This window comes from Rhamphochromis longiceps, linkage group LG1, assembly GCF_057381845.1.
Source record: "Rhamphochromis longiceps isolate RC_006_pf linkage group LG1, R_longiceps_female_GT1.1, whole genome shotgun sequence".
In the NCBI taxonomy this organism is placed as follows: domain Eukaryota; kingdom Metazoa; phylum Chordata; class Actinopteri; order Cichliformes; family Cichlidae; genus Rhamphochromis; species Rhamphochromis longiceps.
Window position 1 is genome coordinate 24,076,776 of NC_140557.1, and position 19,754 is coordinate 24,096,529.

Below are 19,754 nucleotides of genomic sequence, written 5' to 3' on the forward strand. Positions count from 1 at the left end.
TGGGGACTATGCCGATTTCACTTGCATTTCCATTTAAAAAAGGCTTTGATCTTTTATCAAAGAAGTGCTCCCAGCGTTTGGTGCACATGTGTATTGTTGATTGTATAAAAAGCAGGGAAGGAGTGAGGAATGAGTGAATTTAGGACAGTGAATGATCCTGAAGTATAAATGACACTTTCTTACCCGTTCTATGCTGTGTTGCAACCTAAGCTTGCCCCTTACTGCCTCTTGTTGCCTAAAGAGCTCCTTCAGAGGTTCTGACAGTGATGGAGGTGGAGCAATCTGATAAGCAAAACACAGCACAGCATTAATACCATTACATTGCAGGATAAGATTATTTTGAAATGGTGCAAAGACACCAGAACTTACCACAGGGATGTGCAACTTGCTGAGAGGCTTGCCATCGAGCAGGTAGGAGCCAGTGTAGGTTACATATTCAGCGTAACACTGTGGAGCCTGAGGCGTGATGTAGCAGAGAATCTTCCTCTTTTCCTCAATCTTCTTCCTAATCTGCAGATAGTCAAAGTACGGGTTGGAACGTTCGCTGCGGTAGGGTTCAATGTCGTCTAGCTTGATGGCATTGACCACTACAGCTAAAGTCTGCTGTATCATCTCCCTGGTCTGCTGCATGGCTGTATTTACCAGCTGAACCTGGACTTGCTGCCCTGTAGAACGTGGAAACTTCCTCTTCCGTGGGTGCTGGGTTTGAGATTCCTCTTCGTCGACAGGAAGAGGACGACCTTTTGTTGTCTTGCTGAGAACCACCGTAGAAGTCGTCACAGATACTGCTGGGGTCAAATTAGAAGCAGTAGACGGGACACTAAGCCCAGAGTCTTTCTCTTTCTTCAGAGCTGTAAAGGAAGATGCTGAGGTGGGTGTTGGGGTTCTAGTAGGAACTGGGTTAATGCTCACCACCGGACTGGTTGTCACTGAGGTGGCAGCGGTAGATGAGGTTATTATGCTAGAGGTAGGAGGGGTGGCAACGGCAAAAGCAGCAGCTGGATTGTTCTTGGCGCGATTTCGGGTCATCCTTTGCGGGATTTCATCCACCTTCTTGGGAACATCTACAGGGGTGGACACTGTGGTCAAGGTCACCAATGTTTGCTTGGATGTGTCCTGAGTGTCCTGTGGCTCCACGGAGGTGGAGAGGGTGACCACTTCTGGGATCTGAGGAAGAGGACTGCAGGACATAGGCTCTGGTACAGCCTCAGGCATCTCCTCCTGTCTCGTGTCCGGCTTGACAGCAGGCACAGAGTCCAGGGTTATATGCAATGACTCAGAGTGCGAATGCATCTGTATATGTGGTTGCTGACTGGCATCTGATTTTACAGATGTATACAACATGCTGGGATCAGACTCATCCGATCCCCCATAAGGTAGTTTTCTTTCCAAAATGCTGCTCTGTTGTTGGTTAAGTCCCACTGAGCTGTTGACAGGCACACTTTGAGGCTCGGGGTCCAATTCCTGCTGGAAAGGGGCACGTGGTGATGGCACAACAAAGTCCTGTCTAGCAGATTCCCCTAAGCCTAAGTCTCCAGCAGAGCGTGAGGTCTTTGCTAGGGTTGGCAGGTCTACTTCCATGATGTCCAGATCCTCTCTGTCTGTAATAGTGTGTCTAATGTGGGTCGACACACTCTTGTTGTGATCAGCAAGTTCAGGTTCCCCAGACTCAGCTTCTTCTGACTTGTCTGGCAGTGGAAGGTCAGGCAAGGAGAAAGGTCCCAGGTCGTCTTCATCAGCTGAAAATGGATCTTCCCAGGGAACCACAGGCTCAGGGCCCACAGCTGGAGCCATGTGAGTTTCAGCGGCAGCACTGAAACTGTGTGTGCTCTGTCTGCTGTCTGGTTCCACACATGTTGTCTCTGTCTCCACCTGGTGTCCCTCTTCGATGCTCGGCTTGTTGCAGTCTGGAAAGAAGGACTCCAGCCTATTGGAGGAAGAAGAGTTGTTTAAATAGTTGGGGTCCTCATCCATAGCAGTGTCTGGCCTCTCTGGAGAGGGTATATCAGCCACAGCCTCCTTCTGCTCATCAAAGTCCTCTGGGTCATCTTTGTGCCACCTGCTCCAGGTAGCATAAGGGGAAGTGACAGAGGGGTGTCCAGACAAGGGCTGCATGTCATTATCAGAATGGGAGTAAGGGCTGGTTATTTTGGAGACAGCAGCCTCTATTTCTCCATATGTCCTGTGGGGAGATTTCATATCCATGTCATTGTTCCAGCCCATGTTGTGATCGAAACAGTTCTCTCCGTGGTCAGCTGCAGGATGTGTGGGGGACAGTTGGTGGACTTCTGGCTCATGCTGATCTGGAGACTCTGCAGGCCAGCTCTTCTGCAAAGGATCCTCAACTTGAGGAGAAAACGAGCATGGCTCCCTTGTTTGGTCCGGCTCATCCACTGCACAGTGCTCTCCATCAAGTCTCTCATCCATGTCGCCCTCTTCCTCCTCCTCTTCCTCCTCCTCCTCCTCTTCTTCTTCTTCCTCTTCTTGTTCTTCTGTGACAGATGGAAGATTTGAGACGACCAGATTAGGCTCGCTGTGGTGGTGCTCCGTGATATCGTCGATATCCAAGGGTGGCAAGGCAGCTGGAGCTGGAGTTGGTGGTGCTGCAATGTCAAAGCATGGCTCCTGGGGGTCTGGCCTGTGAACTGGTGTCGACGGTTTGGGCAAGAAATTGTTGTACACACTTTCAGGAAGGTGTTCATTACCGTCGTTGCCAGCAAGAGTTGGTGTTGCTGCATCTGGTGTTTGATAGGATGGCTCTCGCCGAGGTGACGGTACCCTTATCGGAGGAAAATACGTAGACATCAACTCCAATCTATCCAGAGTTGCAGATTTGTCCTCGAGAGGCTGACAGGCAGACGTCTGATCAAATTCCGCCCCTGGATCATTCTGCTGTCGAAGAAACTTGTTTGCCTCTGCCTTGAACTCATCTTCTAGAGGGCGGCGGACATCAGAGGATGCAGAACGACTGACAAGGGGGAGCTGGAGGTTCTTCGCAGGGGTAGGACATGTGCCCTCCGGAAAAGTCTGGGGGTTAGAGTACCTGCTAGTGGACAAAGAGAAAAACAAAACATTAAGCCTCAGTCCAAAACAATCAAACTATAACATTAGTAACATGCAGTGTGTCTGAGTATTAAAATACCTTTCAAAGAAGGATGGGGAGCAGGCATTCATTGACATAGTCATTGCAGACGAGTTCTGACAGTCCAGTGGATCCAGCATAATGTCAGGGTAATCCTCTGCACTACAGGATGGTGTACGTGGAGTTTGCATTACGTCCTCGAAGCTGGGGCATGACATGACAGGTGTAGGTGTGGGAACACCAGTTGGCCTGCTTTGATCTGGCCTGGGAGAAGCAGGGAGGTTGTCCTTGATTTGGTGGCCAGGGAGCCAATCCTTTGAGTTCTGATTATCAGTAGGCTGGAACTTTCTGCCTGGAGACATCATTTGGGCCGGGAGACCAACATCCTTCAGCTTCTTCTCTTTAAGACCAGACTCAAGGCTGTTAGATTTCTTGGATGATAGCTCACTGCGGCTTTTCCGTATTTCCTCTGTAGACTTGGTTTTGTCTTTTAGTTTTGGGTCGCCAGACTTGGGTCTAAGCTTCTCCATCTGCTTCATTTTTTCTCTGTATTTCTTGAGCCGCTCTTCATTCTCTTGGTCTTTCTGACTCAACATCTGACCAAAACTTGTCATCTGAGAATCCCCATCAACCAACAGTTTTTCACGTGGTCGATTATCTTTCCTTGCATTGTCTTTGGGCTGAGAGAGCTTTTCATTTTCATCCTTAGCCTTAGATTTATTGTGGTCCAGTCTGTTGTCTTTGTCTAGCGTATCCCGATTTCTGTCTTTTTTCATATCAAATTTAGGACTGTCTTCCTTTGACCGGTCCTTCAGAACAGTGACCTGTGGGCTGTCTTTCAACCCTGACTTTGCGTCATCTTTGGAGTGTTTAAATGACCCAAAGCCATCGATATATTTATTCTTCTCTTCCTTAATTTTTTCTTTATGCTTTTCCTTTTTCTTTTTGTCTTTCATTCTGTCACTTATGACGCCAGTTCCTTTGTCTTTGTCCTTTTTGGACATCTCCTTCTCAAATTCTAATGTCTTATCGAAGTCGTCCTCTCCGTCTCCCTTACCTCCGTATGGGAATGTGTAAGGGTCTGCCTCTAGAGGCATAGGCTCTTTCTCAAAAGGCAGGCTCTCTCTGCGGCCGTAGGACTCTCTAATTTCTTCTGTTTTGTCACGTTTGTCTCCTTTGTCTTTTTTTGTCTTTTCCTTCTCCTTGTCATGGCTTTTCTTGGATGAGGACGAAGAGGAGTGCCGATGCCTCTCTTTCTCTCTGAACTTGTCTTGTGGCGTAGATATGGACAGGGAGTCTCTTCTGTCCTCGGCCATATCAGGCAGGCTGATTGAGTCATAGTAACTGGTGAGGACCGGATCGTGACCTCTGTCAGTGAAACTGTCGGAGGAGATTTCACTGTTCTTGTCATTGGAGTCATCCTTGTAGTCATTCATAGCCTCCTCCTCCAGTTTTTCTAAGAGAGACTTCTCATTCTCCCCGCTTCCTTTCGAGGGCTTTCTTTCCTTGGAATGGTCCTGCTTGTCTTTATATTTGCTCTTGGTTTTTTCCTCGCTCGTGTCCCTTTTGTCCAGAAGCTTCTGCTTGTTTTTCTTCTCTTGGTTTGAGTCCACTGACATCCTGTCTTTCCTCTCCTTATGTTTTGTATCTACCGGGTCTTTCCTGTCCTTGCCGTGTTTCTCCTGGGAGCCTTTCCTCTCTCTACCTGTGTCAAATGTGGCCTTATCCTTCTTCTTATCTTTGTGCTCTTTGTCTTTTGCCTTTTCTGTGTTATGTTTACTATCTGCAGAAGATTTTCTTTTTTCTGAAGGGAAGTGATCCAGCTCATCTTGATCGGGTGTCGAATCTTTTCTGATGGAATCAGACACCAGTACCCCACCGCTGTAGCTGTCGTCGTCATCATCGCTTTCATCAGTGAATATGTCGGCTATTTTGTACCACGTTTTCTCCCGGATCTTCTCAGTTTTTCTTTCCTCTTTCTTTACCTCCAAGAAATCTTTCTCCCGATCTGAATGTTTGTCTTGAGAGGCCTTCTCTTTCTTTTCCTTTGTCTGTTCTGAAGACATCTTTCGATCTTTGTCTTTGCCATGAGAGTCTTTATGTTTGTCTTTGGCCCCCTCCTTCTTGTCTTTGGTACTCCGGTCAGCATCTTTATCCTTGACAGTTTTTTCTGTGGAGCTTTTATCACTCTTGTCCTTCTCCTGATCAGCTCCTCTGTCTTTTGTTTTCTCTTTGTGCTTGTCAGCTTTTGTCTTTTCCCGTTTCTCCATTCCCTCACCCTTCTTTTCTTTCTCCTTCCCAGAGTGGTTCCTTTCTCTGATATCACACGATTTACTGACAGGATCAATGTCTTTGAAGAAAGTATCATTGCCATATTCATCTCTTATCGATTCCTGCTTGATTTTGATATCCTTTCTTTCTTTCATGAACTCATACGAGTCTTTACGGTCTCGACTGCTGTCCAGAGAATCCTTGTCTTTTTTGTCCTTGGCTGCCTCTGTGGACTCTTTCCTCTTCTTTTCTTTCTCAACTGAGTGGCTGGAGTTTAATTTTTGTTTTTCTGACCAGTCTTTCTTCTTTTCGTTTGTCTTTTCCGAAGGGTCCTTGTCTTTTTTCTTAGAAGTAGCCTCCTTTTCTGATCTCTTCTCATTGTGGTCTGATTTCTTGTCCTTGACTTTGTTTTCTTTCCTCCTCGTCTCCTCCTTAACAGTCTCAACAATAAGTTTAACAGAATTATTGGCTTTGTAGTCCTTGTACTCTTTGACAGGAGCATCCCAGCTGTCGTCACCATAGAGGGAGGAGTCAGAGGACATCTCAGAGCCCCATCTGTCATGATGGTCATCGGAGGCACTGAGTTTTGTGTCCTCCAAGTTGAGGAAACGATTAACGTCATAACTTTCGTACTCAGACTCCTCTTTCTGTACTTTGTCTTTTTTACACTTCTCCTTATCCTCCTTGGCATTTTTGTCCTTTTCCGCCTTCAGATGTTTTTCCTCTTTCTGCTCACTTTTCCTGTCTGTCTTTGAGGAGGACTTCTCCTTAGACTTTTTCTTTTTCTCCTCTTTGTGAGCTTTTTGTTTATCTTCCTTGGGTTTCTCCTTCTCTTTGACGTTCCTCTCCTTGTCAGATTTTATAGGCTTTTCCCTCTCCTCCTTATTTAACTTGTCCTTGCTGGAGTCCTTTGTTTTCTTGTTTTTCTCCTCTTTTGTTGTTCTGTGCAGGTCTTTTCCCGAGGACCAATCCTTATCCTCAGACTTTGTTTTCGAAAACCTGTCCTCCTTTTTCGAATGGTCTTTTTCATGTTTGGATAATTTGACTTTGCTCTCAGCTGGTGATTCTGACTCAACAATTAGGGACTTTTGCCTCGAATCATCAAAATCAAAAGAATAGCTCTTAACAAATTTCTCATTCATATCTTGATTAAGCACTAGACTAGGAGCTTTGTCCTTCTCCTTATTTTTGTGCTTGTGCTTCACTTTATGCTTTTTCACCACTTTGCCATCCACGTCAGTTTTGGAGATGGTGCTCTCTGTATTTTTGTAGAGCTCTGAGTTTTTCTTTTCCACAGTGTTACTGTGCACGTTGTTATTCTTCTTTTTGTTTTCCTGCGCTTTCCTCTTTACTTGTTTTATCGACTCCACGCAGGAATCTTCAGCTTCAGAGGAGTAGTCAGACCCACTGGACAGTCTAGTTCTGACCGAATCTGAGAGCGAACTGACGTCTGACCATGTGGGAGACGAGACGGTCTTCCAGTTATCCGTCCTCCACTGCTTTGGATGCTGTTCTGCTAAAGACGGCGTCTGTTTCTGAGAGTTCAAGTTTCCATGGGAGGAGGAGGAGGAGGAGGAGGAGGAAGCATTAAAGCCTGGAGAGTCTTTCAGGTTTGCTGCAGAAGAGTCTTTTATGCTATTTGAGCCCTTATCGTCCTCACTCTCCAAATCCGCGCAATCGGAGTCAGACGTACAGAATTTGTCGTTGACTTTACCAAACCGGACTTCTTTACTGACACTATTTTTACTGTCCTTCTTTCGCTTCTTCTTGACTTTATTCTTGTCTTTTTGTTGTTTAGAGCTCATGCTGCCAGAGTCTCTAGTCTTAGTATTTGTTTGCTGGGCTTGTTGCCGTGGCGTAGGCGCTGGCGTGAAACACAACGTCCTATCATCCTCGTCTGAACTATTACTGTCAGAGATGATCCGCCTGCCAGGTTTCTTTGGTGTGAGCGAGTTGCTTTTGGAATAGGTTTTAACCTCCATCTTGGGTATAGAGATGAAGCTGTTGGTCTTGCTTACTGAGTCCTTGCGGAAGTCTTTTTTCAAGAGGTGTTTATCGTCTACGGGAGGGACGCGTTCCTCCTCGTCATCCTCATCAAATTCGTATTCATCTTTGACAGGTGTGACGGCAGATTTAGGAGGGTCTGCGGTTTTCCCTTTTAACTTCGGGCCCTTCTCAACATCTGAGTCTGTGTTATTGCCATCAACAGAGCTGGACGGGGCAAACGAGGGGGCGTCTTCCTCCTCTGAAGATTCTGTAGAACATAAAGAGCACAAAGAGGACACAATTAATTTACTACTTATAGCCTCATGTATTTGAATAACTTTTGTAACAGTTGTGCAATTAGGTGACTCAAAGATTTAAGATTGAAAATGATACCTGATGAACTTTCTTCACTTGAGGTGTAAGTGCCTTTCCCCAGCAACAGATTGAGCATAGTTGGAGAGTTGGCAACCTTCAGTGGGGTTTCCCCTCTCCTGTTGCTTTGACGCGGGTCCCCTCCATACCGTAAAAGTAGCTTAACCACCTGAAAAGGATAAAACTTTAATGATTTTTTGCAATTTTAAAGGTAATATCAGCAACTTCTCAAGTGGTTCAAAGCTTAATAGGATAAAGAGTACAGAATTAATCTTCCACTTCAAAGTTGTTATTTAGTTACGACGAAGCTAGAGCGGGATTTTTGATGGACAGAACTTTTCCACACCAAAACCTCCAGACTTTACTGACAGCAGACTGGGTGATGTGGCGTCTCTGCAACCAATTTTAGTAAAATGCCAAAAGCCGTGTAGAGGTGAGAAAGTATGATGGTCTGAAGCTGCTTTCAGGCCAGGAGAATCAGAGTGAGACAAATTCTAACATCTGCAAAATAGCACCAAGTAAGGGGTGGTCTTCAAAATGTTTTCTCAGTGGGGTTGTCTAAAAAAGATTCTCAGATACTAATCAATACTAAATGTTTAATTGGATCAATTTGCGACAGCATTGATACCAACAGTGCCATCTTAACCTCACACAACACTGCTGCAGACAGGCAGGAACACTTTATTGACACTGGTGGTGATTAGTCTTGGATGTCAAAGATCAGCAGCAAAATTAATTTGATTATAAATCTGATTACACCATTACTTCCAGATGCTCCCTGTGGACACCTTTGTGGCCAAAAATGTCTCATTGACTTCTATTAAAACAACATCAACATCTCATTTCAATGCCATTACAGTATAAAACCATGCACGGCCAGCATTTGATTTTGAAGAAAAGTAGTGAGATTTGACATTTTTCCTGTATTCCACTGGTGCGTGTACCTTTTTGCAATGAAGGTGTTGAAAGGGTAGAAAATTTGAGGACAGTTCAAGAAAAAAAGACTAGTGGTACGATTCAATTTAACCTGGTATTTAAACAAAACCACATCTAAACTCACTCTGTAGCCATCTTCTCACTTTTAAAACTCAGATTTTAATCTGACAAACTTGTTTTGATGGATCACAAATGGGCCACTGATCATTAATATTTTCATTCTTCTGAAGCCTGAAAACCTATTTTGTTCTTTACTATTAGCAACAATGACACACGACACCTTTGGCGGATTTATTTTTACCTTGAAATGTCCATTATTCGATGCATCATGTAGAGGGGTGTCATCATCCAGCCCCTTGGTGTTGACCTCTGCTCCGGCTGCCAGCAGCTGTTTCGCCACATCATAATACCCCCTGTTGCATGCTTCATGCAATGCAGTCCAGCCTGAACACAAGAAGAATTATAGTCAGAGAAGTGTAAACTCTAAATGAATCAATGGTACACTGCTACACACACAAAGCAAAGGCAAGCATAAAACAAAGATGCCCTTACCTGCAAAGTCTTTTACATTCACATCAGCTCCCTCGCTGATGAGCTCCTTGATGCGGCGTACCTCTCCACGGATTGCTGCTCTGTGCAGTCGAGTCTCTCCTCTCTCATTCCGTTTATTCACTTTGTCTTTGGTTTTAGATGCAGAGTTTGGCGTTCCCTTCTGACCCAGACTGGACTGTGACTGATGCTTTGGTGTTGTATCTGTAGGTAAGACATGCATATTTCACTTCAGTGCTGCAAGAGTCAGTCACACTCTTCTGGGAGAATTTACTCTAACTGTTTTTGTTTTGTTTACTACTTCTACTGTGAACAACAAGGTGCTATAACTGCTTACAGCCAGAAGGGGGCAATCCAACTCTAGCAATAAACAGCACAATTGCTGAACCTACTTTACTTGAGCTTATTTCATCACATTTACAAGATTAAATCCAATCCTTAATCACATTTACATTATTGAGTTTGTACAGCTATTGTCCCAAATGATATTTGAAACACACTCGCTTAATCTATGTCCATGCCCACATGCAGGCAACAAAGAAATTAACATACAAATAAAAGCAGTTATAAGGTAGGATCAAACTAATTCAGTCTCAAATGTCAACAATGAGGGGAAAAAGTACAAACTTGTAACAATAGTTATATCTCACAAGTCTGAAAAACTTCCAGCTAAATTACTGTCGATCAAAAATAAAGTACAATTTTTGCAGAAATGGGAAGGTAGTAAACTTATAATAAGAAAAATAATCATCTAACACCAGAAAGGATAACTCAACACTTTCTCTGTTGTCATTTAGCCCAAATAGTGAGATTACGCCATCAGCTCCAGACGCAGTACAAACAGAAAAGCTGGTTTCATTTCCTTATGTACGGAATTTTATAAAAACAACTCCACTACTGTGGCGGCACGAATATGCAACCATTAAAGCAGCTAAAACAAAACACATATCACTGACATCAGAGGTTTAGATTCCAGCTAAGATGTGAAATAATTTTAACAAAGTGGTTCTGTTTAGAGGGACAGTATGACTGAGAAAATGCACAAAAACAATCAGCCCCAGCCTACAGCCCACCCTCACTGGTCTGCCATGCATGGATTCTACATATAAAGCTCCCTCCGATCCTTTTTTTCCCCAATGTCGGCTGTCCGTCCACAGAAGACGTGGCCTAAATGATAAACACGCACCTGGACTGTTGACGGACTCCTCAGCTGTCATTTGCATGAGCAAGGCCACCTGCTGCCGCTCGGAGAGGGGGTACCCGGCCCGGATCCCTGGCATCCCCATTCCAAACGGCAAGCTTGCCTTCCGGGTGTTGGTGGGCTCTTTTTTAATGCGTTTCCGCTCTGGACCTGGTTTCTCTGTAACGAGAGAGGAGAGAAGCAAGGTTAATATCGCTGCATGTGCAAAAAGCTGCATGATCATTCATACACAGACACACACAAATCTAATCTACTGATCCATGTGGTCAGGGAGAGTAACGGGAGCCTTATTAGTGCTACAACAGTAGAAGACATTAACTGTTATGAATTGGCAATTTTTAAAAGAACACTAAAGGCTCACAGCAGTAACACCACTTTCAAATGTTTCTAAAAGACAGATTATTAAAGTTCATAAATCAATAAATAACTAGTAAACATTCACTATGACACATCTCCAAAGGTGTTTTATGACTTTCCAGATCAAGTATAGAGTACTGTAGATCAGCACTGAGTCCAAACAGCTTCTTTACTGTTGGCATCAATCAAGTAAGTGTCATGTATATGTGAGAACAGCTGCTTTCATAAATGAAATTCAGACAATGTCAACATAATCTGACCGAGGGAATCAGATGTGGGCATTATCTGAAGTTGTCCTTTGTGACATGGTCAAACTGGAAATACCCTGCTTAGTTTTGGCAAGGACTGGCACCAGTGTACAGAAAGCAGGAGGCGGCACACACGACGCCCACACACTCCCATTGAATTCACTCTTTTAAAAAAAAGAAAAACTACCTGATCTATTCTCACAAGCACTAGACTGGTCAAGACTGGCTGCCAGGTAATTCTGAGGAAAGTTCAGGGCTGCACTGCTACGTGTGAATAGAGATTTACAGAGCGATAGAAGGTACTTTATTCTTCCCACAGGGAGGCATTTCTATATACCAGGGGCAATCTTTCAGTCACCAAATGAGCAACAACAACAAAAGCATTTTGTCAAACCAAAAAACAAAACCAAAAAAACAAAACCAAAAAGTATTCATTTTTATCAATAATCAATGGGTTTCTCCCTATTTATTTCACACATTTTATCCTCTTTTTGAATTTCCATAGCAAACCCTTTGCTACTTTCCATGACCTAAACGGGCCTCTGTGAAACAAAAACAAAAAGAAAACAAAGACTTGCTCGCTTACTGCATTCTGTAAATGCAGCCGTATGTGTGAGAGGTTTGTTGGCACCAGTGGGCGACTTTTGTGTTATTACCCAGCTGCCCTTAAAGAAGGGAGGGGCCAACAGGCAGTGTGTTTATGTCTGTCTGTCTCCAAGCCAATCAGCCAGAATGGACGAAAAAAGGAAAGAGGGTGTGACTTGGCACAACCATAGTTATTACGAAATAGCTGGTGTACATTTCAATTCAACATGGCCTTGCCAAGGTCACCACATGCCTGCCTGCCTGCCTGCCAGGATTACTGGAGACACAGTGCTACTGGACAAAAGCAGCTGCTCCACAAAGACACACCCAGCAATTATTTTCAGTGGCAACATACCATCTGATGACCCATACAGAGGGTAACGCTACACATGACTGCAGCGCTTCATTACCGAGGGGGTATCAAACCTCACAGTCATAATTCAAGCAACAATACAGGCCTCCGGTCATAGGGAGGAAGAAGCAAATTCAGACGTGCGTGTACAAAGACGCTGTGGACCAGTAGAAGGGTCTGAGTCTGATTTCTGAGCAACTTCTCTCACTCCCAGACTGGAAGCACTGCAGGCCACAAACACAAGTAAATAAGGCAAGAAGGAAGCATGGCAGCGCAGCCTTCCGGTGTCTAAAAACTTTCCAGGAAAATATTTTTCCACTCGCAAGTACAGGGCTGATGAACTTTCACTAACATCTGTGAATACTTAAAGCTAATGTACCCTCCACCCCTCTTTGATACAGTCTCACGTTCCCCAAAGCATTTGCCATTTAGACACATTCCTTCTGCTAAGCCTTTAACAGCAGGGACCACAGAAACAGCCCAAACATGTTTTTTTCAGCAGCAGAACAGAGAAAGAGCTAAGCTAGCTTTTCCAAGCTATGTTTATTAGACTGAGAAGCAGGAAGGCAGTTATTACCCAGCTGCACTTAAAGAGATCTGCTGCTAAACATACAAGACCCAAGTCTCTAATACAACCTTCATCACCAGTGGCAAAAAAACTGTCCTTCTGCGATACAGATCAGACTCTAGGCGACCACTCTAAACAGAAAAGAAGCACTTTCTATAAATCCATGCTGCATAATTATAATCAAATACAGCAGTTGCAGGAGGTATGATCACCATGTTAAAGGGAAAACTACAAAAGAAACACTAGCGAAGCAGCAATAATTATATTGTGAGAAATATGAGCATAAAAAAATATGCTCTTTCCATTCATGAAGGAAGGAATGTGACTTTGCTTTCACTACATTTTTGTCTGGTTAATCATCGTGGGAATTTTAAGGAAAGATACGGATCAAAATATTTGAAGAAAAAAGCTTGGTAAAATGCAACTGTGTTAAATTATCACCACACAAGTCAAATTAACATGTCACATGTGGATTTCTGAATTAAAGAAATTAAACACAGTATGTCTGTCTGCTGGATATCTATTTAGGCAAAACTGCAGGGCTTTTATGTGGCTTAGTAAAATGATATTACTCAGCTTAAAGACAGGGTTGAAACCTTACTCTCCTCACTGCCTGAAACTTGACTAACAAGATAAAGGAGGAGGAGACTGAAAAAGGAAGGAAAGCTGGGTAGGGACTATCACCCCATGACTAGCCTGCCTACCTGAGCCAGGAGGGAGGGAACCACATCAAACACAAATGTCGGGATATAATGGGGGCAGATTCTGATATGGTAGACAGACAATATGACAGTGTGAGCTAACGCCAAAACAAAGAGACTGTCTGCTTCACTTAGCCAACAGACACCATGACAAGAAGAACCGCTCCAACCAGCCAGACCAAGTCTGACCGTAACGCGGGAGCATCGAGCAATGTTCTGTTTAACGACCCAAAAAGTCGCATAAACAGGAAGCTAAGGGAGAAGAGGCAGGAAGTGGCCAACAGGATGTTTTCTCAATGATTCGCACTGAGCAAGAGAAAGTCAGAAATGTATAGAAAGAACATCATGTGGTGCAGGACGCTCTGTTTGTCAAACAGATGCAGTCAGTGAGTGCGCCTTCTGTCTTTTGTTTTTACTCATAAACATCGTGAATCTGGGAAGATAATCTATGCGTTATAACCAATTAGCGAGAATACATGTGTGCACTGAGGATCCTTGCACACCACTATCTGTTTTTATGACCTGTCTCAGCCAAAGCTTCTCAGACATGGCAATAATTAATATCTTAGAATGCTGCCAAAGAGGACAAAATGACTCAGTTTGAAAAGAGTAAGGTGAGCTGAAATTTCAAAAACACAAACAGAACAGCTGATTGAGATAATGCCAACCACCCAGTCACATATCTGCGTCCTTTAAGTCTGCCCCTTTTTACATCCCCATCCCCAAAAAGGTAGTTGCTCCTTTTTTGCATCTGCCAGTAGCTGCGTATACTAATATCCCTTTTTCATTAAGACCTACTTGGCTTGACGTGACACAACTCAAGTCATGTAACTGATGCGCGTGGGGTAATTATAGCAACTCAGCCAAAAGTTGTTATTCTTATGTGACACAACACAACACAACACTGTAGGGCGTCGAGGTGATGGTATACCTGCCGCTCTGCCTACAGCTTTTTTCCCCCCAGACTCTGAGACCATGGTGTTGGGCTTAGTGCTGCCAATTCCCTCGTTGGGTTTAAAAAAAAATTGCAGTTTTAATTTTTGTGAAGGAGTCGCTCTCATGTCATATTTTCACCTCAACTCAGATCGCCTGGAACCTGGGCTTAGTGCCTGGTACCAGACACTACCACCTAATGGAGCCAAGCCCAGCAGAGTAGGTACTAATTGAAAAGGGTTATAACTCAATGCCCAGACACAACCGTGTCAAGCACTTTTGTTGGTTACATCGTGGACTCTACAGAGGTTTACAGCAGAAGAAGAAATTAAACATCAGAAGATACAAATTGTTTTCCAGTAAAAAGAGCAGCAGCAGGAAGAAATTTGGTATTTTCCTGCCTGCCCGTTACAATCCACGAGATTGTAACGGGCAGAGAATCCACGAGAGACGTGTGCGGACTAACTGAAAGACGTAGGCGTAGCTGCAGCATTGTGCCCCCAAAACACACTGACAGACCCTGTGCTTAGTGGGTGTATTCACAAGAGCTCCACCCCCAAATGATGTCATATTTCAAATTGTTTGGAATAGAAGGTCTGTGTATTTACACAACGCTGAAAATGCCTGCAGTGAAAAGATATTCAACAGCAGCTGAGCCGTGAGGAAAGTTCATGTAAAACTGGGCTAACTGACAGAATGCCATCACACAGTATACTATCGAATGATATTAGCCAGATGGTAATGGTCAATACTGATGATTATAAAAGCAAAGAAGGGATGGGATACACATAAGACACACCGTGCCTGAATAAAAAAATAAACAAAGACACAAAAAAGACCCATACTGGGTGATATAATTTTGATTGGAATATAATAGAAGGGTATACTGTACGAATTTTAAAAAACGTATTAATCGTGCTCTCTAAACAGCTATATTTATCCGTCACCAGTGTGCAAGCCACAAAGGAAATGAGCATTGGAAGAGAGGCACAGATTAAGAAGGGTGGGGGGGGCTGTGACGTGTTCGAGGTGTAAAACTTTGCAGAGAGGTTAAAAACAGTCCCAGTAGGGTCAATTGAAAGGCCACAGACTACAAAACACACATATGTAAAAACGCCAATTTTCATGCAGGTGGAAGTCCAGGTTAACAACACACATTTTACTGCCCCCATATACTACCTGGGTAGCTACCGCTAACAAAAATAGGTCTGTCGCTATGACACAATGCAACCTAATAAACTTCTCACGTGACTGGAAAGCGTGCAATGCCAGGAGCCAGCTAATCTTCAAAGCTTGTACAGTGTGTAAATCTTAGAAACTAACACAATATAGCTCAGATCAGAGACAAAGAAAGGCAAGGCGCTGGAAGACAACATGAAACTATTAGTATACTAAAAGAATTTCCAGCTAATGTTCCCGTCTTTAGATTTCGCATCTCGTGTGATTGAGGTAGGGTGAAGATTATCTCAAGATAAAAAAAACTAATGGATAAATAAAATGAATTCAGCAGAAGAGATTAGAATATTAATGCACAACAAGTAAACATTTGTGAAGAAGAACATGAAATAATCTTGCAACTTAAATGGAAGTGAAGAACACGCATACACAAATGTCCAGAGATTTAAGACATATTACAGCCTCTCAAACTTTTTAATTTATTTATAATTTGCTTAAGTTGAGGAGTAATCACATACAACATTATGTGTTTACAAAATACTTGTCCAATCTTGCTAAACACATCCTCATGCCCTAACAGTCATCTGTTGCATACTTGTAGTTTTCCTCTTGTGTGTGGAGAGGAAAGGTTTTTTCCCCAAGTGTAAACACTGAACATGAACCAATTTAGCAACTCACCCAGTGCTGATGAAGACTGTTACCAAAGCCTCTAAGCTGGACCATTATCAACAAACTAAATCCTGAACCCTTAAAGCCCAAAGTCAAACAAGCGTGAGGACTAGTCCTTCTCTCCCTAATTAAAAGAAAACAGCTGGAGCCTTACCAAACCCAGGCCTGGTCAGGCTTGTATGTTGCCCAAACCCCCACTTAATTGGATCATGATTTTGTGTGGTCTTCCTCTCCTTTTAGACTATGATTGTAGGTACAAACTCCTTGATTCTCAAACAACCAGCTAATTCAAAGTTGGGAGCACTTTCACTTCACATAGGTCAAGCCCTGTTCGCACACCAGTGCTAACTACTCTCCGTTCTCTTTGATTTCCGCACTGAGTGCTCAGGTAGAGTAGAAAAGCGCTATATAAGAACCAGTTGAGTCTATACAAAGTCACAAGGTGATCGAGATGCAGAAACATGAGCGTAAACACACAGCAATACAGCCTTACCTGAGTCAGAATCTTTCTGGTCTCCATTTGCTCCAGCAGTGAAGGGCAGCTTCCTTTTAGAGGCCTTTTCTTTCATCTCTTTGACCCCATCATTGCGATCCAATTTGGGAGTCTTGTTTGATAACACCTTATCCTGTGAAAGCAACAAAACACTGGGGTGAGCAAGTGTCTTCATCAGAGCAGTGCACTTTATTTGTCTACCTTACTTTAAAGTCCTAGAAGCAATTCCTGACTCAGCTGCCACCTTGAAAACACCCTCAGGCACATTTTGAAGCATTAATTAAATTAACTTTAATTTCAATGGTCACCAGGAAATAACATCTGATAAAAGACTGCACAAGTTTGCTGACCGCAAACTCCGTTTATAAAAAGCTTTTCCCCCCTGGAGGTTATACATCTACCACCATATTTTTAAGTCGCCGTGTCCCTCTTTCATAATGTCTCTGGCTATACCTTCCTACTGAATTCACTGGCCTGACTCTTCTAGCTATTAAGAGCTTCTCAAAGCAAAAGTTTTTCCAGAGTTTCCTCCTAGATTCCTGGCCACAGTAAAAGAGCCAGGCACAGGGAGAGGAGGCTAAGCTGACGCCGGCTTGGCTCTGGGGTCTACAGCTGCTGGAAACAATCACAAACCCCTGTGTATCTGCTATCAACAGATGTAAATACTTATGTGTTTGCCCAGCTTAACTTAACGGTTGTTCTGTGTTTGGGTGCTCATGCAAACTAATTTATCCAGAATACCTTTTTTAAAAACAAACAAAAAGACCCCCACAGACCACAAACAGTGGAAGATGTCTACAAGTTGTTTATGATGTCATCTTCATAATAGTTTCTTGTGTGGTAGCAGTAAATAATTATTCATTATTAAAGCTACTTTATGTTGGTCCCTTTCTTTAGGAGTCGCCACAGCTGATGGATGCACATATGTGATTTGGCACAGATTTTACGCTGGATGCCCTTCCTAATGCAGCCGTTTCATTTATCCAGGCTTGGGAATGGAACTGAAGCTGGGTTTGTATCTCTTACAACGAGCTACTAACAATTATTCATTATTAATTTATATACATTTTTAACTAGAATACACAGAATTCAACACAGAATTATTTTTAAAGAGGAAAGCAGTAGCTTCTCACTGAGCAAATATATGAAGTCAAAGCCATACGCTGCATTCCTAATTGCAATACATTAGGAATCAATTCAAAGTGGACACTTAGAGATATTTGTAGATGACAAAAACACAATATTAAAAGACAAGTGTTGCATCTGTGTAACAAAAAATGTTTTTAACGTGTCCCCCAGTAATGGACCTATTATGCTTGATATTTTGCGTGCTGATTTTGACATCACATAGTGTGTTGTGTGACACTTTGCAGCGCTTTGGCCATTTGTGCACCTCAAGATCTTTGTAACCTGGCACGTTGTGCCGTGGCTGCCGCAGCTGGGTTGAAGACACGAGTGTACGATTGTGTGGAAAAACCTTTGCAAAACAACACCCGACAAAGTCTTTGCTTCCGTGTTTTGACTTCTTCTTCTGTGGCGATATTGTCTGAGTGGTGACACCTATCGCTCAGGAGAATACTGCAGTGGTTTCCTGCGCCTTAACGGTGGGTATAAATGTGAGTGACTGTGAGACAAGATTGGGGCCGTGATCATTGCGACCACTGTGGTGGGTTTATCAGGGATTTAAGTCATGACTCATGTATTTAGGTTTCTATATTTAATGTACTACATGCTTATGCTAAGGAGGTAGAGGAAGTCAGCTGCTGATTGGAAGGTTGGTGGTTCGATCCCTGGCTCCCCCAGTATGCATGCCAAATATCCTTGGGCAAGATACTAACCCCGACTTGCTCTCCAATGCATCCATCGGAGTATGAACACGTATGAAGGACAGTAATGCACTGACAGTATAGATTACAGTGCTTGGGTGAAAGGGTGTGTATGGGTGAATGCAGCGTGTTGTACAGAGCACTTTGAGTACTCCAGGAGAGTAGAAAAGCGCTATAAGAATCAGTCCATAAACAACAACAAAAATAAAATGAAACAAAAGAGAGCTGATACTGTTTATATGCTAAAAATGGGACATTGTTGTGGCATTAAAAGGATACCATGCTTTTAAAGGATCTTTTTTTTAAAATAAATGATATTACCTAAAAAGAAAAGTGTTTTTCATAATTACATTATTTGTCATGTAAGGTTCTGGTCGGTATCGTGAAAGTCTAAATGTACTCTCTTACAATACAGTAGTCAATACTGGAATTTCAGCAATGACTCCATGTATGATTCAGACGACACCATCTGTGATTAAGCGTTCAAAAACAAAAAACAAAAAGCATACACAGGATTCAGCACAGAGTGAAAAATAAAAAAAATCAGTCCACTATAGCTCCCTATAACTCCCTATACAAATGCTCAAGCAAAACTTCTACAGGAAGGATCTAATCATTTGACGACTCCGTTAACTACACAGGTTTAAGGACTCATAACGTAAGATGCAAGACAGAGGTGAGATAACGTACAAACAGACGCTTTAATTCACCTAATTTCTCTGTCCTATCTTCAGTACCCTGCTCATCTATCTCTATCCTGAGGGCAGGTTTTCTATTATGTATCAACTCTTTGAACTCCTCCCCCTGCCCTGCCCCAGTCATAAGACCATGATGTCATGGTACAGTAGAGACAAACAGTGTCAGCTACAATGAGCTGATCTTTCTGTCTGCCCGTCTGCATCCCCGCTCACTCCCACAAAGAGAGAACACACCATTTGAGCGAAATTATGATGCATACGTTTAAAGCTACAGTACATCTTAAGCATGGAAAACACTATGTGAATTATTTCTTAAAGCAAACAAACAAACAAAAGAACCATCATATAGCTCTGGTTAACTGGACTGGGGAAAAATGGTCAATTCACCAACTCAAATCTCTAAAGTTCAACCGGGTTGATTTTGGAGAATTAAGTGTAAGCAAAGCTTTGACAACTCAAGACTTTCCTCTGATCTGCCTTCACACGACACCCTGTTTGGTGGTCTCCTAGCAATGCGTGCTCTCTTCGTCTCACTCAGTTTTCCACCCACCCCTGTTCGCTTCTTTCCCTCCCTCCCTCCATACCAGAGTCTGATGCAATCCTTTGCAGAGGGTTGTAAATCCATGCCTGCATAAGCTGTACCTCTGCTTTCTACACCTCTCAGAGCTGCTGCTGGTAGCTGAACAGTTAATACACACATGACATCATCAAGCTGCGCCCAAAACTTTGTTCCAACACAAACAGTGACGAC

General features: G+C 43.2%; 1 protein-coding gene across 2 annotated transcripts in view; it reads right to left on the reverse strand.

The window, feature by feature from the left end:
• Positions 1 to 19,754, reverse strand: part of ankrd11 (ankyrin repeat domain 11) — a 121,470-nt gene that overhangs the window by 5,262 nt on the left and 96,454 nt on the right. The window contains exons 4-11 of one of the 2 annotated variants that reach the window (XM_085402747.1): positions 16,480 to 16,612; positions 10,383 to 10,556; positions 9,200 to 9,400; positions 8,949 to 9,091; positions 7,733 to 7,880; positions 3,143 to 7,607; positions 370 to 3,043; positions 184 to 282 (exon numbers count right to left, since the gene is read on the reverse strand). In XM_085402747.1, coding sequence (XP_085258873.1) covers positions 184 to 282; positions 370 to 3,043; positions 3,143 to 7,607; positions 7,733 to 7,880; positions 8,949 to 9,091; positions 9,200 to 9,400; positions 10,383 to 10,556; positions 16,480 to 16,612 — 8,037 coding nt within the window. Of the gene's footprint in view, positions 1 to 183; positions 283 to 369; positions 3,047 to 3,142; positions 7,608 to 7,732; positions 7,881 to 8,948; positions 9,092 to 9,199; positions 9,401 to 10,382; positions 10,557 to 16,479; positions 16,613 to 19,754 lie in introns of both variants that reach the window. The other variant, XM_085402746.1, reaches the window with a different exon arrangement.